This window comes from Oncorhynchus nerka, linkage group LG7, assembly GCF_034236695.1.
Source record: "Oncorhynchus nerka isolate Pitt River linkage group LG7, Oner_Uvic_2.0, whole genome shotgun sequence".
NCBI lineage: Eukaryota > Metazoa > Chordata > Actinopteri > Salmoniformes > Salmonidae > Oncorhynchus > Oncorhynchus nerka.
This window is the reverse complement of record NC_088402.1, coordinates 7,098,440-7,126,386: the sequence shown is the minus strand read 5'-3', so window position 1 is coordinate 7,126,386 and position 27,947 is coordinate 7,098,440. Positions and strand designations below refer to the sequence as shown.

Below are 27,947 nucleotides of genomic sequence, written 5' to 3'. Positions count from 1 at the left end.
TATATTTCCATCCATCTATCATTATATTACCATCCATCTATCAATATATTACCATCCATCTGTCATTATATTCCCATCCATCCATCTGTCATTATATTACCATCCATCTATCATTATATTACCATCCATCTATCAATATATTACCATCCATCTATCATTATATTACCATCCATCTATCAATATATTACCATCCATCCATCTATCATTATATTACCATCCATCTGTCATTATATTACCATCCATCCATCCATCTGTCATTATATTACCATCCATCCATCATTATATTACCATCCATCTATCACTATATTACCATCCATCCATCTATCATTATATTACCATCCATCTGTCATTATATTACCATCCATCTATCATTATATTACCATCCATCTATCATTATATTACCAGCCATCCATCTATCATTATATTACCATCCATCTATCATTATATTACCATCCATCTATCATTATATTACCTTCCATCCATCTATCATTATATTTCCATCCATCTATCATTATATTACCATCCATCTATCAATATATTACCATCCATCTGTCATTATATTCCCATCCATCCATCTGTCATTATATTACCATCCATCTATCATTATATTACCATCCATCTATCAATATATTACCATCCATCTATCATTATATTACCATCCATCTATCAATATATTACCATCCATCCATCTATCATTATATTACCATCCATCTGTCATTATATTACCATCCATCCATCTGTCATTATATTACCATCCATCTATCATTATATTACCATCCATCTATCATTATATTACCATCCATCTATCAATATATTACCATCCATCTATCAATATATTACCATCCATCTATCATTATATTACCATCCATCTGTCATTATATTACCATCCATCCATCTGTCATTATATTACCATCCATCCATCATTATATTACCATCCATCTATCATTATATTACCATCCATCTATCATTATATTACCATCCATCTATCATTATATTACCATCCATCTATCATTATATTACCATCCATCTATCAATATATTACCATCCATCTATCAATATATTACCATCCATCTATCATTATATTACCATCCATCTGTCATTATATTACCATCCATCCATCTGTCATTATATTACCATCCATCTATCATTATATTACCATCCATCCATCTATCATTATATTACCATCCATCTGTCATTATATTACCATCCATCTGTCATTATATTACCATCCATCCATCTATCATTATATTACCATCCATCTATCATTATATTACCATCCATCCATCATTATATTACCATCCATCTATCATTATATTACCATCCATCCATCCATCATTACATTACCATCAATCTGTCATTATATTACCATCCATCCATCTGTCATTATATTACCATCCATCCATCTATCATTATATTACCATCCATCCATCATTATATTACCATCCATCTATCTATCATTATATTAGCATCCATCCATCTATCATTATATTACCATCCATCTATCATTATATTACCATCCATCTATCAATATATTACCATCCATCTATCATTATATTACCATCCATCTATCAATATATTACCATCCATCCATCTATCATTATATTACCATCCATCTGTCATTATATTACCATCCATCCATCTGTCATTATATTACCATCCATCCATCATTATATTACCATCCATCTATCACTATATTACCATCCATCCATCTATCATTATATTACCATCCATCTGTCATTATATTACCATCCATCTATCATTATATTACCATCCATCTATCATTATATTACCAGCCATCCATCTATCATTATATTACCATCCATCTATCATTATATTACCATCCATCTATCATTATATTACCTTCCATCCATCTATCATTATATTTCCATCCATCTATCATTATATTACCATCCATCTATCAATATATTACCATCCATCTGTCATTATATTCCCATCCATCCATCTGTCATTATATTACCATCCATCTATCATTATATTACCATCCATCTATCAATATATTACCATCCATCTATCATTATATTACCATCCATCTATCAATATATTACCATCCATCCATCTATCATTATATTACCATCCATCTGTCATTATATTACCATCCATCCATCTGTCATTATATTACCATCCATCCATCATTATATTACCATCCATCTATCATTATATTACCATCCATCTATCATTATATTACCATCCATCTATCAATATATTACCATCCATCTATCAATATATTACCATCCATCCATCTATCATTATATTACCATCCATCTGTCATTATATTACCATCCATCCATCTGTCATTATATTACCATCCATCCATCATTATATTACCATCCATCTATCATTATATTACCATCCATCTATCATTATATTACCATCCATCCATCATTATATTACCATCCATCTATCATTATATTACCATCCATCTATCATTATATTACCATCCATCTATCATTATATTACCATCCATCTATCATTATATTACCATCCATCTATCAATATATTACCATCCATCTATCAATATATTACCATCCATCTATCATTATATTACCATCCATCTGTCATTATATTACCATCCATCCATCTGTCATTATATTACCATCCATCTATCATTATATTACCATCCATCCATCTATCATTATATTACCATCCATCTGTCATTATATTACCATCCATCTGTCATTATATTACCATCCATCCATCTATCATTATATTACCATCCATCTATCATTATATTACCATCCATCCATCATTATATTACCATCCATCTATCATTATATTACCATCCATCCATCTGTCATTATATTACCATCCATCCATCTATCATTATATTACCATCCATCCATCATTATATTACCATCCATCTATCTATCATTATATTAGCATCCATCCATCTATCATTATATTACCATCCATCTATCATTATATTACCATCCATCCATCTATCATTATATTACCATCCATCTATCATTATATCACCATCCATCTATCATTATATTACCATCCATCTATCATTATATTACCATCCATCTATCATTATATTACCATCCATCTATCATTATATTACCATCCATCCATCATTATATTACCATCCATCCATCTATCATTATATTAGCATCCATCCATCTATCATTATATTACCATCCATCTATCATTATATTACCATCCATCCATCTATCATTATATTACCATCCATCTATCATTATATTACCATCCATCTATCATTATATTACCATCCATCTATCATTATATTACCATCCATCCATCTATCATTATATTACCATCCATCTGTCATTATATTACCATCCATCCATCATTATAGTACCATCCATCCATCTATCATTATATTAGCATCCATCCATCTATCATTATATTACCATCCATCTATCATTATATTACCATCCATCTATCATTATATTACCATCCATCCATCTATCATTATATTACCATCCATCTGTCATTATATTACAATCCATCTGTCATTATATTACCATCCATCCATCTATCATTATATTACCATCCATCTATCATTATATTACCATCCATCCATCATTATATTACCATCCATCTATCATTATATTACCATCCATCTATCATTATATTACCATCCATCCATCCATCATTATATTACCATCAATCTTTCATTATATTACCATCCATCCATCTGTCATTATATTACCATCCATCCATCTATCATTATATTACCATCCATCTATCTATCATTATATTAGCATCCATCCATCTATCATTATATTACCATCCATCTATCATTATATTACCATCCATCCATCATTATATTACCATCCATCTCTATCATTATATTACCATCCATCTATCATTATATTACCATCCATCCATCTATCATTATATTACCATCCATCTATCATTATATTACCATCCATCCATATATCATTATATTACCATCCATCCATCTATCATCCATATCATTATATTACCATCCATCTATCATTATATTACCATCCATCTATCATTATATTACCATCCATCCATCATTATATTACCATCCATCTATCATTATATCTCCATCTATCAATATATTACCATCCATCTATCATTATATTTCCATCCATCTATATATATTACCATCCATCCATCTATCATTATATTACCATCCATCCATCATTATATTACATCCATCTATCATTATATTACCATCCATCTGTCATTATATTACCATCCATCTATCATTATATTACCATCCATCTGTCATTATATTACCATCCATCATATTACCATCCATCCATCTATCACTATATTACCATCCATCCATCTGTCATTATATTACCATCCATCTGTCATTATATTACCATCCATCCATCTATCACTATATTACCATCCATCCATCTATCATTATATTACCATCCATCTGTCATTATATTACCATCCATCTATCATTATATTACCATCCATCTATCATTATATTACCAGCCATCCATCTATCATTATATTACCATCCATCTATCATTATATTACCATCCATCTATCATTATATTACCTTCCATCCATCTATCATTATATTTCCATCCATCTATCATTATATTACCATCCATCTATCAATATATTACCATCCATCTGTCATTATATTCCCATCCATCCATCTGTCATTATATTACCATCCATCTATCATTATATTACCATCCATCTATCAATATATTACCATCCATCCATCTATCATTATATTACCATCCATCTGTCATTATATTACCATCCATCCATCCATCTGTCATTATATTACCATCCATCCATCATTATATTACCATCCATCTATCACTATATTACCATCCATCCATCTATCATTATATTACCATCCATCTGTCATTATATTACCATCCATCTATCATTATATTACCATCCATCTATCATTATATTACCAGCCATCCATCTATCATTATATTACCATCCATCTATCATTATATTACCATCCATCTATCATTATATTACCATCCATCCATCTATCATTATATTTCCATCCATCTATCATTATATTACCATCCATCTATCAATATATTACCATCCATCTGTCATTATATTCCCATCCATCCATCTGTCATTATATTACCATCCATCTATCATTATATTACCATCCATCTATCAATATATTACCATCCATCTATCATTATATTACCATCCATCTATCAATATATTACCATCCATCCATCTATCATTATATTACCATCCATCTGTCATTATATTACCATCCATCCATCTGTCATTATATTACCATCCATCCATCATTATATTACCATCCATCTATCATTATATTACCATCCATCTATCATTATATTACCATCCATCTATCAATATATTACCATCCATCTATCAATATATTACCATCCATCTATCATTATATTACCATCCATCTGTCATTATATTACCATCCATCCATCTGTCATTATATTACCATCCATCCATCATTATATTACCATCCATCTATCATTATATTACCATCCATCTATCATTATATTACCATCCATCTATCATTATATTACCATCCATCTATCATTATATTACCATCCATCTATCAATATATTACCATCCATCTATCAATATATTACCATCCATCTATCATTATATTACCATCCATCTGTCATTATATTACCATCCATCCATCTGTCATTATATTACCATCCATCTATCATTATATTACCATCCATCCATCTATCATTATATTACCATCCATCTGTCATTATATTACCATCCATCTGTCATTATATTACCATCCATCCATCTATCATTATATTACCATCCATCTATCATTATATTACCATCCATCCATCATTATATTACCATCCATCTATCATTATATTACCATCCATCCATCCATCATTATATTACCATCAATCTATCATTATATCACCATCCATCTATCAATATATTACCATCCATCTGTCATTATATTCCCATCCATCCATCTGTCATTATATTACCATCCATCTGTCATTATATTACCATCCATCCATCTATCACTATATTACCATCCATCCATCTATCATTATATTACCATCCATCTGTCATTATATTACCATCCATCTATCATTATATTACCATCCATCTATCATTATATTACCAGCCATCCATCTATCATTATATTACCATCCATCTATCATTATATTATCCATCTATATTATATTACCATCCATCTATCATTATATTTCCATCCATCTATCATTATATTACCATCCATCTATCAATATATTACCATCCATCTGTCATTATATTCCCATCCATCCATCTGTCATTATATTACCATCCATCTATCATTATATTACCATCCATCTATCAATATATTACCATCCATCCATCTATCATTATATTACCATCCATCTGTCATTATATTACCATCCATCCATCCATCTGTCATTATATTACCATCCATCCATCATTATATTACCATCCATCTATCACTATATTACCATCCATCCATCTATCATTATATTACCATCCATCTGTCATTATATTACCATCCATCTATCATTATATTACCATCCATCTATCATTATATTACCAGCCATCCATCTATCATTATATTACCATCCATCTATCATTATATTACCATCCATCTATCATTATATTACCTTCCATCCATCTATCATTATATTTCCATCCATCTATCATTATATTACCATCCATCTATCAATATATTACCATCCATCTGTCATTATATTCCCATCCATCCATCTGTCATTATATTACCATCCATCTATCATTATATTACCATCCATCTATCAATATATTACCATCCATCTATCATTATATTACCATCCATCTATCAATATATTACCATCCATCCATCTATCATTATATTACCATCCATCTGTCATTATATTACCATCCATCCATCTGTCATTATATTACCATCCATCCATCATTATATTACCATCCATCTATCATTATATTACCATCCATCTATCATTATATTACCATCCATCTATCAATATATTACCATCCATCTATCAATATATTACCATCCATCTATCATTATATTACCATCCATCTGTCATTATATTACCATCCATCCATCTGTCATTATATTACCATCCATCCATCATTATATTACCATCCATCTATCATTATATTACCATCCATCTATCATTATATTACCATCCATCTATCATTATATTACCATCCATCTATCATTATATTACCATCCATCTATCAATATATTACCATCCATCTATCAATATATTACCATCCATCTATCATTATATTACCATCCATCTGTCATTATATTACCATCCATCCATCTGTCATTATATTACCATCCATCTATCATTATATTACCATCCATCCATCTATCATTATATTACCATCCATCTGTCATTATATTACCATCCATCTGTCATTATATTACCATCCATCCATCTATCATTATATTACCATCCATCTATCATTATATTACCATCCATCCATCATTATATTACCATCCATCTATCATTATATTACCATCCATCCATCCATCATTATATTACCATCAATCTGTCATTATATTACCATCCATCCATCTGTCATTATATTACCATCCATCCATCTATCATTATATTACCATCCATCCATCATTATATTACCATCCATCTATCTATCATTATATTAGCATCCATCCATCTATCATTATATTACCATCCATCTATCATTATATTACCATCCATCTATCAATATATTACCATCCATCTATCATTATATTACCATCCATCTATCAATATATTACCATCCATCTATCAATATATTACCATCCATCCATCTATCATTATATTACCATCCATCTGTCATTATATTACCATCCATCCATCCATCTGTCATTATATTACCATCCATCCATCATTATATTACCATCCATCTATCACTATATTACCATCCATCCATCTATCATTATATTACCATCCATCTGTCATTATATTACCATCCATCTATCATTATATTACCATCCATCTATCAATATATTACCATCCATCCATCTATCATTATATTACCATCCATCTGTCATTATATTACCATCCATCCATCTGTCATTATATTACCATCCATCCATCATTATATTACCATCCATCTATCATTATATTACCATCCATCTATCATTATATTACCATCCATCTATCAATATATTACCATCCATCTATCAATATATTACCATCCATCTATCATTATATTACCATCCATCTGTCATTATATTACCATCCATCCATCTGTCATTATATTACCATCCATCCATCATTATATTACCATCCATCTATCATTATATTACCATCCATCTATCATTATATTACCATCCATCTATCATTATATTACCATCCATCTATCATTATATTACCATCCATCTATCAATATATTACCATCCATCTATCAATATATTACCATCCATCTATCATTATATTACCATCCATCTGTCATTATATTACCATCCATCCATCTGTCATTATATTACCATCCATCTATCATTATATTACCATCCATCCATCTATCATTATATTACCATCCATCTGTCATTATATTACCATCCATCTGTCATTATATTACCATCCACCCATCCATCTGTCATTATATTACCATCCGTCCATCATTATATTACCATCCATCTATCACTATATTACCATCCATCCATCTATCATTATATTACCATCCATCTGTCATTATATTACCATCCATCTATCATTATATTACCATCCATCTATCATTATATTACCATCCATCTATCATTATATTACCATCCATCTATCATTATATTACCATCCATCTATCATTATATTACCTTCCATCCATCTATCATTATATTTCCATCCATCTATCATTATATTACCATCCATCTATCAATATATTACCATCCATCTGTCATTATATTCCCATCCATCCATCTGTCATTATATTACCATCCATCTATCATTATATTACCATCCATCTATCAATATATTACCATCCATCTATCATTATATTACCATCCATCTATCAATATATTACCATCCATCCATCTATCATTATATTACCATCCATCTGTCATTATATTACCATCCATCCATCTGTCATTATATTACCATCCATCCATCATTATATTACCATCCATCTATCATTATATTACCATCCATCTATCATTATATTACCATCCATCTATCAATATATTACCATCCATCTATCAATATATTACCATCCATCTATCATTATATTACCATCCATCTGTCATTATATTACCATCCATCCATCTGTCATTATATTACCATCCATCCATCATTATATTACCATCCATCTATCATTATATTACCATCCATCTATCATTATATTACCATCCATCTATCATTATATTACCATCCATCTATCATTATATTACCATCCATCTATCAATATGTTACCATCCATCTATCAATATATTACCATCCATCTATCATTATATTACCATCCATCTGTCATTATATTACCATCCATCCATCTGTCATTATATTACCATCCATCTATCATTATATTACCATCCATCCATCTATCATTATATTACCATCCATCTGTCATTATATTACCATCCATCTGTCATTATATTACCATCCATCCATCTATCATTATATTACCATCCATCTATCATTATATTACCATCCATCCATCATTATATTACCATCCATCTATCATTATATTACCATCCATCCATCCATCATTATATTACCATCAATCTGTCATTATATTACCATCCATCCATCTGTCATTATATTACCATCCATCCATCTATCATTATATTACCATCCATCCATCATTATATTACCATCCATCTATCTATCATTATATTAGCATCCATCCATCTATCATTATATTACCATCCATCTATCATTATATTACCATCCATCCATCTGTCATTATATTACCATCCATCTATCATTATATTACCATCCATCCATCTATCATTATATTACCATCCATCTGTCATTATATTACCATCCATCTGTCATTATATTACCATCCATCCATCTATCATTATATTACCATCCATCTATCATTATATTACCATCCATCCATCATTATATTACCATCCATCTATCATTATATTACCATCCATCCATCCATCATTATATTACCATCAATCTGTCATTATATTACCATCCATCCATCTGTCATTATATTACCATCCATCCATCTATCATTATATTACCATCCATCCATCATTATATTACCATCCATCTATCATTATATATTAGCATCCATCTATCATTATATTACCATCCATCTATCATTATATTACCATCCATCTATCAATATATTACCATCCATCTATCATTATATTACCATCCATCTATCAATATATTACCATCCATCCATCTATCATTATATTACCATCCATCTGTCATTATATTACCATCCATCCATCCATCTGTCATTATATTACCATCCATCCATCATTATATTACCATCCATCTATCACTATATTACTATCCATTATCATTATATTACCATCCATCTGTCATTATATTACCATCCATCTATCATTATATTACCATCCATCTATCATTATATTACCATCCATCTATCATTATATTACCATCCATCTATCATTATATTTCCATCCATCTATCATTATATTACCATCCATCTATCAATATATTACCATCCATCTGTCATTATATTCCATCCATCCATCTGTCATTATATTACCATCCATCTATCATTATATTACCATCCATCTATCAATATATTACCATCCATCTATCATTATATTACCATCCATCTATCAATATATTACCATCCATCCATCTATCATTATATTACCATCCATCTGTCATTATATTACCATCCATCCATCTGTCATTATATTACCATCCATCCATCATTATATTACCATCCATCTATCATTATATTACCATCCATCTATCATTATATTACCATCCATCTATCAATATATTACCATCCATCTATCAATATATTACCATCCATCTATCATTATATTACCATCCATCTGTCATTATATTACCATCCATCCATCTGTCATTATATTACCATCCATCCATCATTATATTACCATCCATCTATCATTATATTACCATCCATCTATCATTATATTACCATCCATCTATCATTATATTACCATCCATCTATCATTATATTACCATCCATCTATCAATATATTACCATCCATCTATCAATATATTACCATCCATCTATCATTATATTACCATCCATCTGTCATTATATTACCATCCATCCATCTGTCATTATATTACCATCCATCTATCATTATATTACCATCCATCCATCTATCATTATATTACCATCCATCTGTCATTATATTACCATCCATCTGTCATTATATTACCATCCATCCATCTATCATTATATTACCATCCATCTATCATTATATTACCATCCATCCATCATTATATTACCATCCATCTATCATTATATTACCATCCATCCATCCATCATTATATTACCATCAATCTGTCATTATATTACCATCCATCCATCTGTCATTATATTACCATCCATCCATCTATCATTATATTACCATCCATCCATCATTATATTACCATCCATCTATCTATCATTATATTAGCATCCATCCATCTATCATTATATTACCATCCATCTATCATTATATTACCATCCATCCATCTATCATTATATTACCATCCATCTATCATTATATCACCATCCATCTATCATTATATTACCATCCATCTATCATTATATTACCATCCATCTATCCATATATTACCATCCATCTATCATTATATTACCATCCATCTGTCATTATATTACCATCCATCCATCTATCACTATATTACCATCCATCTGTCATTATATTACCATCCATCCATCATTATATTACCATCCATCTATCTATCATTATATTAGCATCCATCCATCTATCATTATATTACCATCCATCTATCATTATATTACCATCCATCCATCTATCATTATATTACCATCCATCTATCATTATATCACCATCCATCTATCATTATATTACCATCCATCTATCATTATATTACCATCCATCTATCCATATATTACCATCCATCTATCATTATATTACCATCCATCTGTCATTATATTACCATCCATCCATCTATCACTATATTACCATCCATCTGTCATTATATTACCATCCATCCATCATTATATTACCATCCATCTATCATTATATTACCATCCATCCATCTGTCATTATATCACCATCCATCTATCATTATATTACCATCCATCTATCATTATATTACCATCCATCTATCATTATATTACCATCCATCTATCAATATATTACCATCCATCTGTCATTATATTCCCATCCATCCATCTGTCATTATATTACCATCCATCTATCATTATATTACCATCCATCTATCAATATATTACCATCCATCTATCATTATATTACCATCCATCTATCAATATATTACCATCCATCCATCTATCATTATATTACCATCCATCTGTCATTATATTACCATCCATCTATCAATATATTGCCATCCATCCATCTATCATTATATTACCATCCATCTATCAATATATTACCATCCATCCATCTATCATTATATTACCATCCATCTGTCATTATATTACCATCCATCCATCTGTCATTATATTACCATCCATCCATCATTATATTACCATCCATCCATCTATCATTATATTACCATCCATCTATCTGTCATTATATTACCATCCATCTATCAATATATCACCATCCATCTATCATTATATTACCATCCATCTATCATTATATTACCATCCATCTATCATTATATTACCATCCATCCATCTATCATTATATTACCATCCATCCATCATTATATTACCATCCATCCATCTATCATTATATTACCATCCATCATTATATTACCATCCATCCATCATTATATTACCATCCATATATCATTATATTACCATCCATCCATCATTATATTACCATCCATCCATCCATCATTATATTACCATCCATCCATCTATCATTATATTACCATCCATCATTATATTACCATCCATCCATCATTATATTACCATCCATCCATCATTATATTACCATCCATCTTTCATTATATTACCATCCATCATTATATTACCATCCATCTATCATTATATTACCATCCATCATTATGTTACCATCCATCTATCATTATATTACCATCCATCCATCTGTCATTATATTACCATCCATCATTATATTACCATCCATCTATCTATCATTATATTATCATCCATCATTATATTACCATCCATCTAACATTATATTACCATCCATCTATCATTATATTACCATCCATCTATCATTATATTACCATCCATCCATCTATCATTATATTACCATCCATCATTATATTACCATCCATCTATCATTATATTACCATCCATCCATCTATCATTATATTATCATCCATCTGTCATTATATTACCATCCATCCATCTATCATTATATTACCATCCATCTATCATTATATTACCATCCATCCATCTATCATTATATTACCATCCATCTGTCATTATATTACCATCCATCATTATATTACCATCCATCTATCATTATATTACCATCCATCCATCTATCATTATATTACCATCCATCTGTCATTATATTACCATCCATCTGTCATTATATTACCATCCATCCATCTATCATTATATTACCATCCATCTATCATTATATTACCATCCATCCATCATTATATTACCATCCATCTATCATTATATTACCATCCATCCATCCATCATTATATTACCATCAATCTGTCATTATATTACCATCCATCCATCTGTCATTATATTACCATCCATCCATCTATCATTATATTACCATCCATCCATCATTATATTACCATCCATCTATCTATCATTATATTAGCATCCATCCATCTATCATTATATTACCATCCATCTATCATTATATTACCATCCATCCATCTATCATTATATTACCATCCATCTATCATTATATCACCATCCATCTATCATTATATTACCATCCATCTATCAATATATTACCATCCATCCATCTATCATTATATTACCATCCATCTGTCATTATATTACCATCCATCCATCTGTCATTATATTACCATCCATCCATCATTATATTACCATCCATCTATCATTATATTACCATCCATCTATCATTATATTACCATCCATCTATCAATATATTACCATCCATCTATCAATATATTACCATCCATCTATCATTATATTACCATCCATCTGTCATTATATTACCATCCATCCATCTGTCATTATATTACCATCCATCCATCATTATATTACCATCCATCTATCATTATATTACCATCCATCTATCATTATATTACCATCCATCTATCATTATATTACCATCCATCTATCATTATATTACCATCCATCTATCAATATATTACCATCCATCTATCAATATATTACCATCCATCTATCATTATATTACCATCCATCTGTCATTATATTACCATCCATCCATCTGTCATTATATTACCATCCATCTATCATTATATTACCATCCATCCATCTATCATTATATTACCATCCATCTGTCATTATATTACCATCCATCTGTCATTATATTACCATCCATCCATCTATCATTATATTACCATCCATCTATCATTATATTACCATCCATCCATCATTATATTACCATCCATCTATCATTATATTACCATCCATCCATCATTATATTACCATCAATCTGTCATTATATTACCATCCATCCATCTGTCATTATATTACCATCCATCCATCTATCATTATATTACCATCCATCCATCATTATATTACCATCCATCTATCTATCATTATATTAGCATCCATCCATCTATCATTATATTACCATCCATCTATCATTATATTACCATCCATCCATCTATCATTATATTACCATCCATCTATCATTATATCACCATCCATCTATCATTATATTACCATCCATCTATCAATATATTACCATCCATCTATCATTATATTACCATCCATCTATCCATATATTACCATCCATCTATCATTATATTACCATCCATCTGTCATTATATTACCATCCATCCATCTATCACTATATTACCATCCATCTGTCATTATATTACCATCCATCCATCATTATATTACCATCCATCTATCATTATATTACCATCCATCCATCTGTCATTATATCACCATCCATCTATCATTATATTACCATCCATCTATCATTATATTACCATCCATCTATCATTATATTACCATCCATCTATCAATATATTACCATCCATCTATCATTATATTACCATCCATCTATCAATATATTACCATCCATCCATCTATCATTACCATCCATCTGTCATTATATTACCATCCATCTATCAATATATTGCCATCCATCCATCTATCATTATATTACATCCATCTATATATACCATCCATCCATCTATCATTATATTACCATCCATCTGTCATTATATTACTATCCATCCATCTGTCATTATATTACCATCCATCCATCATTATATTACCATCCATCCATCTATCATTATATTACCATCCATCTATCTGTCATTATATTACCATCCATCTATCAATATATCACCATCCATCTATCATTATATTACCATCCATCTATCATTATATTACCATCCATCTATCATTATATTACCATCCATCCATCTATCATTATATTACCATCCATCCATCATTATATTACCATCCATCCATCTATCATTATATTACCATCCATCATTATATTACCATCCATCCATCATTATATTACCATCCATATATCATTATATTACCATCCATCTCATTATATTACATCCATTCATATTTATATTACCATCCATCCATCTATCATTATATTACCATCCATCCCATCCATCCATCATTATATTACCATCCATCTATTATATTACATCCATCTTTCATTATATTACCATCCATCATTATATTACCATCCATCTATCATTATATTACCATCCATCATTATGTTACCATCCATCTATCATTATATTACCATCCATCCATCTGTCATTATATTACCATCCATCATTATATTACCATCCATCTATCTATCATTATATTACCATCCATCATTATATTACCATCCATCTAACATTATATTACCATCCATCTATCATTATATTACCATCCATCTATCATTATATTACCATCCATCCATCTATCATTATATTACCATCCATCATTATATTACCATCCATCTATCATTATATTACCATCCATCCATCTATCATTATATTATCATCCATCTGTCATTATATTATCCATCCATCTATCATTATATTACCATCCATATCCATCCATCTATCATTATATTACCATCCATCCATCTCCATCATTATATTACCATCCATCCATCTATCATTATATTACCATCCATCTATCATTATATTACCATCCATCCATCATTATATTACATCCATCTATCATTATATTACCATCCATCCATCCATCATTATATTACCATCAATCCATCCATCTGTCATTATATTACTCCATCCATCTATATATTACCATCCATCCATCATCCATCCATCTATATTACATCCATCCATCTATCATTATATTACCATCCATCTATCATTATATTACCATCCATCCATCTATCATTATATTACCATCCATCTATCATCCATCCATCTATCATTATATTACCATCCATCTATCATTTACCATCCATCTATCATTATATTACCATCCATCTATCCATATATTACCATCCATCTATCATTATATTACCATCCATCTGTCATTATATTACCATCCATCCATCTATCACTATATTACCATCCATCTGTCATTATATTACCATCCATCCATCATTATATTACCATCCATCTATTTATATTACCATCCATCCATCTGTCATTATATCACCATCCATCTATCATTATATTACCATCCATCTATCATTATATTACCATCCATCTATCATTATATTACCATCCATCTATCAATATATTACCATCCATCTGTCATTATATTCCCATCCATCCATCTGTCATTATATTACCATCCATCTATCATTATATTACCATCCATCTATCAATATATTACCATCCATCTATCATTATATTACCATCCATCTATCAATTATATTACCATCCATCCATCTATCATTATATTACCATCCATCTGTCATTATATTACCATCCATCTATCAATATATTGCCATCCATCCATCTATCATTATATTACCATCCATCTATCAATATATTACCATCCATCCATCTATCATTATATTACCATCCATCTGTCATTATATTACCATCCATCCATCTGTCATTATATTACCATCCATCCATCATTATATTACCATCCATCCATCTATCATTATATTACCATCCATCTATCTGTCATTATATTACCATCCATCTATCAATATATCACCATCCATCTATCATTATATTACCATCCATCTATCATTATATTACCATCCATCCATTATATTACCATCCATCCATCTATCATTATATTACCATCCATCATTATATTACCATCCATCTATCATTATATTACCATCCATATATCATTATATTACCATCCATCTATCATTATATTACCATCCATCCATCCATCATTATATTACCATCCATCCATCTATCATTATATTACCATCCATCATTATATTACCATCCATCCATCATTATATTACCATCCATCCATCATTATATTACCATCCATCTTTCATTATATTACCATCCATCTATCATCCATCCATCATTTATATTATCATCCATCTATCATTATATTACCATCCATCCATCTATTATATTACATTCATATTACCATCCATCTATCTATCATTATATTACCATCCATCATTATATTACCATCCATCTAACATTATATTACCATCCATCTATTATATTACCATCCATCTATCATTATATTACCCATCCATCTGTCATTATATTACATCCATCATTATATACCATCCATCTATCTATCATTATATTACCATCCATTATATTACCATCCATCTAACATTATATTACCATCCATCCATCATTATATTACCATCCATCTATCATTATATTACCATCCATCTATCATTATATTACCATCCATCTATCATTATATTACCATCCATCTATCATTATATTACCATCCATCTATCATTATATCACCATCCATCTATCATTATATTACCATCCATCCATCTATCATTATATTACCATCCATCCATCATTATATTACCATCCATCCATCTATCATTATATTACCATCCATCTATCATTATATTACCATCCATCTGTCCATCCAGCACCAACTCTGACAGCTTTGACAGAATGTACGTTATAAATGCTACCTTAGTTCTAGACAATACTAAATAATACTAAATATGCCAGGTTTCCACCCACGGCAGCATCAACTCCAACAACGCAGACATAAATTATGTTACTCGTATATTACTAGTTCTGTAACTGTTGTACGAGAGCGTTGTTCTGCCTAATCTCAACGGCCCAGCTCTCCACCACTGGACCTATGGTTCAGGCCATGTTGTAGCCCTCACTGTCTCCTGCTACATGTCATTAATGAAACCACCATCTAACCATCACTCGTTCATTCTCTCCCTGTCTAGGTTTATCTTCCCCCCTACTCGTATGGGTCCAGAGAGCCAGTTTAGTGACTTCCTGGATGGACTAGGCCCCGCCCAGATCGTAGGCCGACAGACACTAGCCACTCCCTCCATGGGTAAATCAGATCATTGGAGTCTCTGTCTGAAAACAGCTTCTGTGATGTGATAGTATAATATATGCAATTATGTCTTTACTCTAGCTTTACTCTAGCTTTCAGAAAGTATTCAGACCCCTTGACTTTTCCCACATTTTCATTCATTTTTTTCAAAAAAATAATTGCCTCATCAATCTACTCACAATACCCCAAAATGACAAAGCAAAAACAGTTTTTTTGTTATTTTTGCTACTTTATTATAAATAAAAAAACTGATATCATATTTACATAAGTATTCAGACACTTTACTCAGTACTTTGTTGAAGCATCTTTGGCAGCGATTACTAGCTCGAGACTTCTTTGGTATGACGCTACAAGCTTGGCACACCTGTATTTGGGGAGTTTCTCCCATTCCTCTCTGCAGATCCTCTCAAGCTCTGTCAGGTTGGACGGGGAGCGTCGCTGCACAGCTATTTTCAGGTCTCTCCAGAGATGTTCCATCGGGTTCAAGTCCAGGCTTTGGCTGGGCCACAAGGACATTCAGAGACTTGTCCTGCGTTGTCTTGGCTGTGTGCTTAGGGTCGTTGTCCTGTTGGAAGGTGAAATTTCACCCCAGTCTGAGGTGCTGAGCACTCTGGAGCAGGTTTTCATCAAGGATCTCTCTGTACTTTGCTCCGTTCATCTTTCCCACCATCCGGACTAGTCTCCCAGTACCTGCCGCTGAAAAACATCCCCACAGCATGATGCTGCCACCACCAGGCTTCACCGTAGGGATGGTGCCAGGTTTCCTCCAGACTTGACTCTTGGCATTCAGGCCATAGAGTACAATCTTTGTTTCATCAGACCAGAGAATCCTGTTTCTCATGGACTGAGAGTCCTTTAGGTGCCTTTTGGCAAACTCCAAGCCGGCTCTCATGTGACTTTTATTGAAGAGTGGCTTCCGTCTGGCCACTCTACCACAAAGTCCTGATTGGTGGACAACCATCTGCAGAGATAGTTGTCATTCTGGAAGGTTCTCCAGGAACTCTCCCTGACCGACGCCCTTCTTCCCCGTTTGCTCAGTTAGGCCGGGCGGCCAGCTCTAGAATGAGCCTTGGTGGTTCCAAACTTCTTCCATTTGAGAATGATGGAGACCCCTGTGTTCTTGGGGACCTTCAATGCTGCAAAAATGTTTTGGTACCCTTCCCCAGATCCAAATCATGTTCAAACAATTGTTTTTACCACAGGTGGACTCCAGTCAAGTTGTAGAAATATCTCAATTTCGAGTCTCGTTGTGTTAGCAGTTGATGTTACTATTCAATAACACAGACCCCAAAGCAAATCAGGGGGAGAAAAATATATATATTCAAAGAGAACAAATCATAGATGTTATACTGAGAGGTAGATGTTTATTCTCCCCTGTCCTCAGTGATTCTCTCCACAGAACAAAGGGAGAGCATGTAGTTTTATAACCCAACCCAACCCTAGCCTATGGTTGACCATTTTGAATTCCTTGCAATAAAACTGGGTCAATGGCCAAATAACAAGTATCCTGTTTCAGGCTCAATGCCTAAACACATTCCTTCCATGTCTCTGACCCATTGATCGTTAATTCCCTATTACAGAAAAAACACTTTTTCCATTGCTTGTTAATTCCCTCTCAACCTCTCGTCCTCTGCTTTGTGTATTATTTTAAAATATTCGTACAATAGCGAAGGGTTTTGAATACTTACGAAAAAAGGTATTTCTGTGTAAAAAAAAAAAATACATGTTTTTCGTGTTGTCATTATGGGGTATTGTGTTCACTAATTCAATAAATGTTATCCATTTTAGAATAAGGCTGTAACGTATCAAAATGTGGAACAAGTCAAGGGCTCTGAAAACTTTCCCGAATGCACTGTCTAGCTCCTCCCCCTTCAGTGTTTGCTGCTCTAAAGATGAATAGGGGGAGGGCTCTACATTAGATACCAGATGGTGTATGAATAGGGGGATGGCTCTACATTAGATATCAGATGGTGTATGAATAGGGGGATGGCTCTACATTAGATACCAGATGGTGTATGAATAGGGGGAGGGCTCTACATTAGATACCAGGTGGTGTATGAATAGGGGGAGGGCTCTACATTAGATGCCAGATGGTGTATGAATAGGAGGATGGCTCTACATTAGATACCAGATGGTGTATGAATAGGAGGATGGCTCTACATTAGATACCAGATGGTGTATGAATAGGGGGAGGGCTCTACATTAGATGCCAGATGGTGTATGAATAGGAGGATGGCTCTACATTAGATGCCAGATGGTGTATGAATAGGGGGAGGGCTCTACATTAGATGCCAGATGGTGTATGAATAGGAGGATGGCTCTACATTAGATGCCAGATGGTGTATGAATAGGAGGATGGCTCTACATTAGATACCAGATGGTGTATGAATAGGGGGAGGGCTCTACATTAGATACCAGATGGTGTTTGAATAGGGGTAGGGCTCTACATTAGATGCCAGATGGTGTATGAATAGGAGGATGGCTCTACATTAGATACCAGATGGTGTATGAATAGGAGGAGGGCTCTACATTAGATACCAGATGGTGTATGAATAGGAGGAGGGCTCTACATTAGATACCAGATGGTGTATGAATAGGAGGAGGGCTCTACATTAGATACCAGATGGTGTATGAATAGGGGGAGGGCTCTACATTAGATACCAGATGGTGTATGAATAGGGGGATGGCTCTACATTAGATACCAGATGGTGTATGAATAGGAGGAGGGCTCTACATTAGATGCCAGATGGTGTATGAATAGGAGGATGGCTCTACATTAGATGCCAGATGGTGTATGAATAGGAGGATGGCTCTACATTAGATGCCAGATGGTGTATGAATAGGAGGATGGCTCTACATTAGATGCCAGATGGTGTATGAATAGAAGGAGGGCTCTACAGTAGATACCAGATGGTGTATGAATAGGAGGATGGCTCTACATTAGATGCCAGATGGTGTATGAATAGGAGGATGGCTCTACATTAGATGCCAGATGGTGTATGAATAGGAGGATGGCTCTACATTAGATACCAGATGGTGTATGAATAGGAGGATGGCTCTACATTAGATACCAGATGGTGTATGAATAGAAGGAGGGCTCTACATTAGATACCAGATGGTGTATGAATAGGAGGAGGGCTCTACATTAGATACCATATGGTGTATGAATAGGAGGATGGCTCTACATTAGATACCAGATGGTGTATGAATAGGGGGAGGGCTCTACATTAGATACCAGATGGTGTATGAATAGGGGGATGGCTCTACATTAGATGCCAGATGGTGTATGAATAATAGGGGGATGGCTCTACATTAGATGCCAGATGGTGTATGAATAGGAGGATGGCTCTACATTAGATGCCAGATGGTGTATGAATAGGAGGATGGCTCTACATTAGATGCCAGATGGTGTATGAATAGAAGGAGGGCTCTACATTAGATACCAGATGGTGTATGAATAGGGGGAGGGCTCTACATTAGATGCCAGATGGTGTTTGAATAGAGGTAGGGCTCTACATTAGATGCCAGATGGTGTATGAATAGGGGGATGGCTCTACATTAGATGCCAGATGGTGTATGAATAGGGGGATGGCTCTACATTAGATGCCAGATGGTGTATGAATAGGATGATGGCTCTACATTAGATGCCAGATGGTGTATGAATAGGAGGATGGCTCTACATTAGATACCAGATGGTGTATGAATAGGGGGATGGCTCTACATTAGATGCCAGATGGTACATGAATAGAAGGATGGCTCTACATTAGATACCAGATGGTATATGAATAGGAGGAGGGCTCTACATTAGATACCAGATGGTGTATGAATAGGAGGAGGGCTCTACATTAGATGCCAGATGGTGTATGAATAGGAGGATGGCTCTACATTAGATGCCAGATGGTGTATGAATAGGGGGATGGCTCTACATTAGATGCCAGATGGTGTATGAATAGGAGGATGGCTCTACATTAGATGCCAGATGGTGTATGAATAGGATGATGGCTCTACATTAGATGCCAGATGGTGTATGAATAGGAGGATGGCTCTACATTAGATGCCAGATGATGTATGAATAGAAGGAGGGCTCTACATTAGATACCAGATGGTGTATGAATAGGAGGATGGCTCTACATTAGATACCAGATAGTGTATGAATAGGGGGAGGGCTCTACATTAGATACCAGATGGTGTATGAATAGAAGGAGGGCTCTACATTAGATACCAGATGGTGTATGAATAGGAGGAGGGCTCTACATTAGATACCAGATGGTGTATGAATAGGAGGATGGCTCTACATTAGATACCAGATGGTGTATGAATAGGAGGATGGCTCTACATTAGATACCAGATGGTGTATGAATAGGGGGAGGGCTCTACATTAGATACCAGATGGTGTATGAATAGGGGGATGGCTCTACATTAGATGCCAGATGGTGTATGAATAGGGGGATGGCTCTACATTAGATGCCAGATGGTGTATGAATAGGAGGATGGCTCTACATTAGATGCCAGATGGTGTATGAATAGGAGGATGGCTCTACATTAGATGCCAGATGGTGTATGAATAGAAGGAGGGCTCTACATTAGATACCAGATGGTGTATGAATAGGAGGAGGGCTCTACATTAGATACCAGATGGTGTATGAATAGGAGGATGGCTCTACATTAGATACCAGATAGTGTATGAATAGGGGGAGGGCTCTACATTAGATACCAGATGGTGTATGAATAGAAGGAGGGCTCTACATTAGATACCAGATGGTGTATGAATAGGAGGAGGGCTCTACATTAGATACCAGATGGTGTATGAATAGGAGGATGGCTCTACATTAGATACCAGATGGTGTATGAATAGGAGGATGGCTCTACATTAGATACCAGATGGTGTATGAATAGGGGGAGGGCTCTACATTAGATACCAGATGGTGTATGAATAGGGGGATGGCTCTACATTAGATGCCAGATGGTGTATGAATAGGGGGATGGCTCTACATTAGATGCCAGATGGTGTATGAATAGGAGGATGGCTCTACATTAGATGCCAGATGGTGTATGAATAGGAGGATGGCTCTACATTAGATGCCAGATGGTGTATGAATAGAAGGAGGGCTCTACATTAGATACCAGATGGTGTATGAATAGAAGGAGGGCTCTACATTAGATACCAGATGGTGTATGAATAGAAGGAGGGCTCTACATTAGATACCAGATGGTGTATGAATAGGAGGATGGCTCTACATTAGATACCAGATGGTGTATGAATAGGAGGATGGCTCTACATTAGATACCAGATGGTGTATGAATAGGAGGATGGCTCTACATTAGATACCAGATGGTGTATGAATAGGAGGAGGGCTCTACATTAGATACCAGATGGTGTATGAATAGGAGGATGGCTCTACATTAGATACCAGATGGTGTATGAATAGGGGGAGGGCTCTACATTAGATACCAGATGGTGTATGAAATGGAGGATGGCTCTACATTAGATACCAGATGGTGTATGAATAGGGGGAGGGCTCTACATTAGATACCAGATGGTGTATGAATAGGGGATGGCTCTACATTAGATGCCAGATGGTGTATGAATAGGGGATGGCTCTACATTAGATGCCAGATGGTGTATGAATAGGAGGATGGCTCTACATTAGATGCCAGATGGTGTATGAATAGGAGGATGGCTCTACATTAGATGCCAGATGGTGTATGAATAGAAGGAGGGCTCTACATTAGATACCAGATGGTGTCTGAATAGGGGGATGGCTCTACATTAGATGCCAGATGGTGTATGAATAGGGGGATGGCTCTACATTAGATACCAGATGGTGTATGAATAGAAGGAGGGCTCTACATTAGATACCAGATGGTGTATGAATAGGAGGATGGCTCTACATTAGATGCATTAGATGCCAGATGGTGTATGAATAGGAGGATGGCTCTACATTAGATACCAGATGGTGTATGAATAGGAGGATGGCTCTACATTAGATACCAGATGGTGTATGAATAGGGGGAGGGCTCTACATTAGATGCCAGATGGTGTATGAATAGGAGGATGGCTCTACATTAGATGCCAGATGGTGTATGAATAGGGGGATGGCTCTACATTAGATGCCAGATGGTGTATGAATAGGAGGATGGCTCTACATTAGATGCCAGATGGTGTATGAATAGGAGGATGGCTCTACATTAGATGCCAGATGGTGTATGAATAGGGGGATGGCTCTACATTAGATGCCAGATGGTACATGAATAGAAGGATGGCTCTACATTAGATACCAGATGGTGTATGAATAGAATAGAAGGATGGCTCTACATTAGATAACAGATGGTATATGAATAGGAGGAGGGCTCTACATTAGATACCTGATGGTGTATGAATAGGAGGAGGGCTCTACATTAGATGCCAGATGGTGTATGAATAGGAGGATGGCTCTACATTAGATGCCAGATGGTGTATGAATAGGGGGATGGCTCTACATTAGATGCCAGATGGTGTATGAATAGGAGGATGGCTCTACATTAGATGCCAGATGGTGTATGAATAGGATGATGGCTCTACATTAGATGCCAGATGGTGTATGAATAGGAGGATGGCTCTACATTAGATACCAGATAGTGTATGAATAGGGGGAGGGCTCTACATTAGATACCAGATGGTGTATGAATAGAAGGAGGGCTCTACATTAGATACCAGATGGTGTATGAATAGGAGGAGGGCTCTACATTAGATACCAGATGGTGTATGAATAGGAGGATGGCTCTACATTAGATACCAGATGGTGTATGAATAGGAGGATGGCTCTACATTAGATACCAGATGGTGTATGAATAGGGGAGGGCTCTACATTAGATACCAGATGGTGTATGAATAGGGGATGGCTCTACATTAGATGCCAGATGGTGTATGAATAGGGGATGGCTCTACATTAGATGCCAGATGGTGTATGAATAGGAGGATGGCTCTACATTAGATGCCAGATGGTGTATGAATAGGAGGATGGCTCTACATTAGATGCCAGATGGTGTATGAATAGAAGGAGGGCTCTACATTAGATACCAGATGGTGTATGAATAGAAGGAGGGCTCTACATTAGATACCAGATGGTGTATGAATAGAAGGAGGGCTCTACATTAGATACCAGATGGTGTATGAATAGGAGGATGGCTCTACATTAGATACCAGATGGTGTATGAATAGGAGGATGGCTCTACATTAGATACCAGATGGTGTATGAATAGGAGGATGGCTCTACATTAGATACCAGATGGTGTATGAATAGGAGGAGGGCTCTACATTAGATACCAGATGGTGTATGAATAGGAGGATGGCTCTACATTAGATACCAGATGGTGTATGAATAGGGGGAGGGCTCTACATTAGATACCAGATGGTGTATGAAATGGAGGATGGCTCTACATTAGATACCAGATGGTGTATGAATAGGGGGAGGGCTCTACATTAGATACCAGATGGTGTATGAATAGGGGGATGGCTCTACATTAGATGCCAGATGGTGTATGAATAGGGGGATGGCTCTACATTAGATGCCAGATGGTGTATGAATAGGAGGATGGCTCTACATTAGATGCCAGATGGTGTAAGGAATAGAAGGATGGCTCTACATTAGATGCCAGATGGTGTATGAATAGAAGGAGGGCTCTACATTAGATACCAGATGGTGTCTGAATAGGGGGATGGCTCTACATTAGATGCCAGATGGTGTATGAATAGGGGGATGGCTCTACATTAGATACCAGATGGTGTATGAATAGAAGGAGGGCTCTACATTAGATACCAGATGGTGTATGAATAGGAGGATGGCTCTACATTAGATGCCAGATGGTGTATGAATAGGAGGATGGCTCTACATTAGATACCAGATGGTGTATGAATAGGAGGATGGCTCTACATTAGATACCAGATGGTGTATGAATAGGGGGAGGGCTCTACATTAGATGCCAGATGGTGTATGAATAGGAGGATGGCTCTACATTAGATGCCAGATGGTGTATGAATGGGGGATGGCTCTACATTAGATGCCAGATGGTGTATGAATAGGAGGATGGCTCTACATTAGATGCCAGATGGTGTATGAATAGGAGGATGGCTCTACATTAGATACCAGATGGTGTATGAATAGGGGGATGGCTCTACATTAGATGCCAGATGGTACATGAATAGAAGGATGGCTCTACATTAGATACCAGATGGTGTATGAATAGAATAGAAGGATGGCTCTACATTAGATAACAGATGGTATATGAATAGGAGGAGGGCTCTACATTAGATACCTGATGGTGTATGAATAGGAGGAGGGCTCTACATTAGATGCCAGATGGTGTATGAATAGGAGGATGGCTCTACATTAGATGCCAGATGGTGTATGAATAGGGGGATGGCTCTACATTAGATGCCAGATGGTGTATGAATAGGAGGATGGCTCTACATTAGATGCCAGATGGTGTATGAATAGGATGATGGCTCTACATTAGATGCCAGATGGTGTATGAATAGGAGGATGGCTCTACATTAGATGCCAGATGGTGTATGAATAGAAGGAGGGCTCTACATTAGATACCAGATGGTGTATGAATAGGAGGATGGCTCTACATTAGATGCCAGATGGTGTATGAATAGGAGGATGGCTCTACATTAGATGCCAGATGGTGTATGAATAGGAGGATGGCTCTACATTAGATACCAGATGGTGTATGAATAGGAGGATGGCTCTACATTAGATACCAGATGGTGTATGAATAGAAGGAGGGCTCTACATTAGATACCAGATGGTGTATGAATAGGAGGATGGCTCTACATTAGATACCAGATAGTGTATGAATAGGGGGAGGGCTCTACATTAGATACCAGATGGTGTATGAATAGGAGGATGGCTCTACATTAGATACCAGATGGTGTATGAATAGGGGGAGGGCTCTACATTAGATACCAGATGGTGTATGAATAGAAGGAGGGCTCTACATTAGATACCAGATGGTGTATGAATAGGAGGAGGGCTCTACATTAGATACCAGATGGTGTATGAATAGGAGGATGGCTCTACATTAGATACCAGATGGTGTATGAATAGGAGGATGGCTCTACATTAGATACCAGATGGTGTATGAATAGGGGGAGGGCTCTACATTAGATACCAGATGGTGTATGAATAGGGGGATGGCTCTACATTAGATGCCAGATGGTGTATGAATAGGGGGATGGCTCTACATTAGATGCCAGATGGTGTATGAATAGGAGGATGGCTCTACATTAGATG

The 27,947-nt window shown here is 34.6% G+C and overlaps 1 protein-coding gene across 1 annotated transcript in view; it reads left to right on the top strand.

Moving 5' to 3' along the window:
• rims3 (regulating synaptic membrane exocytosis 3) overlaps positions 1 to 27,947 on the top strand; it is a 207,612-nt gene that overhangs the window by 164,187 nt on the left and 15,478 nt on the right. Inside the window, exon 3 of the mRNA XM_065020030.1 lies at positions 18,554 to 18,666. Coding sequence (XP_064876102.1) covers positions 18,554 to 18,666 — 113 coding nt within the window. The remainder of the gene's footprint in view (positions 1 to 18,553; positions 18,667 to 27,947) is intronic.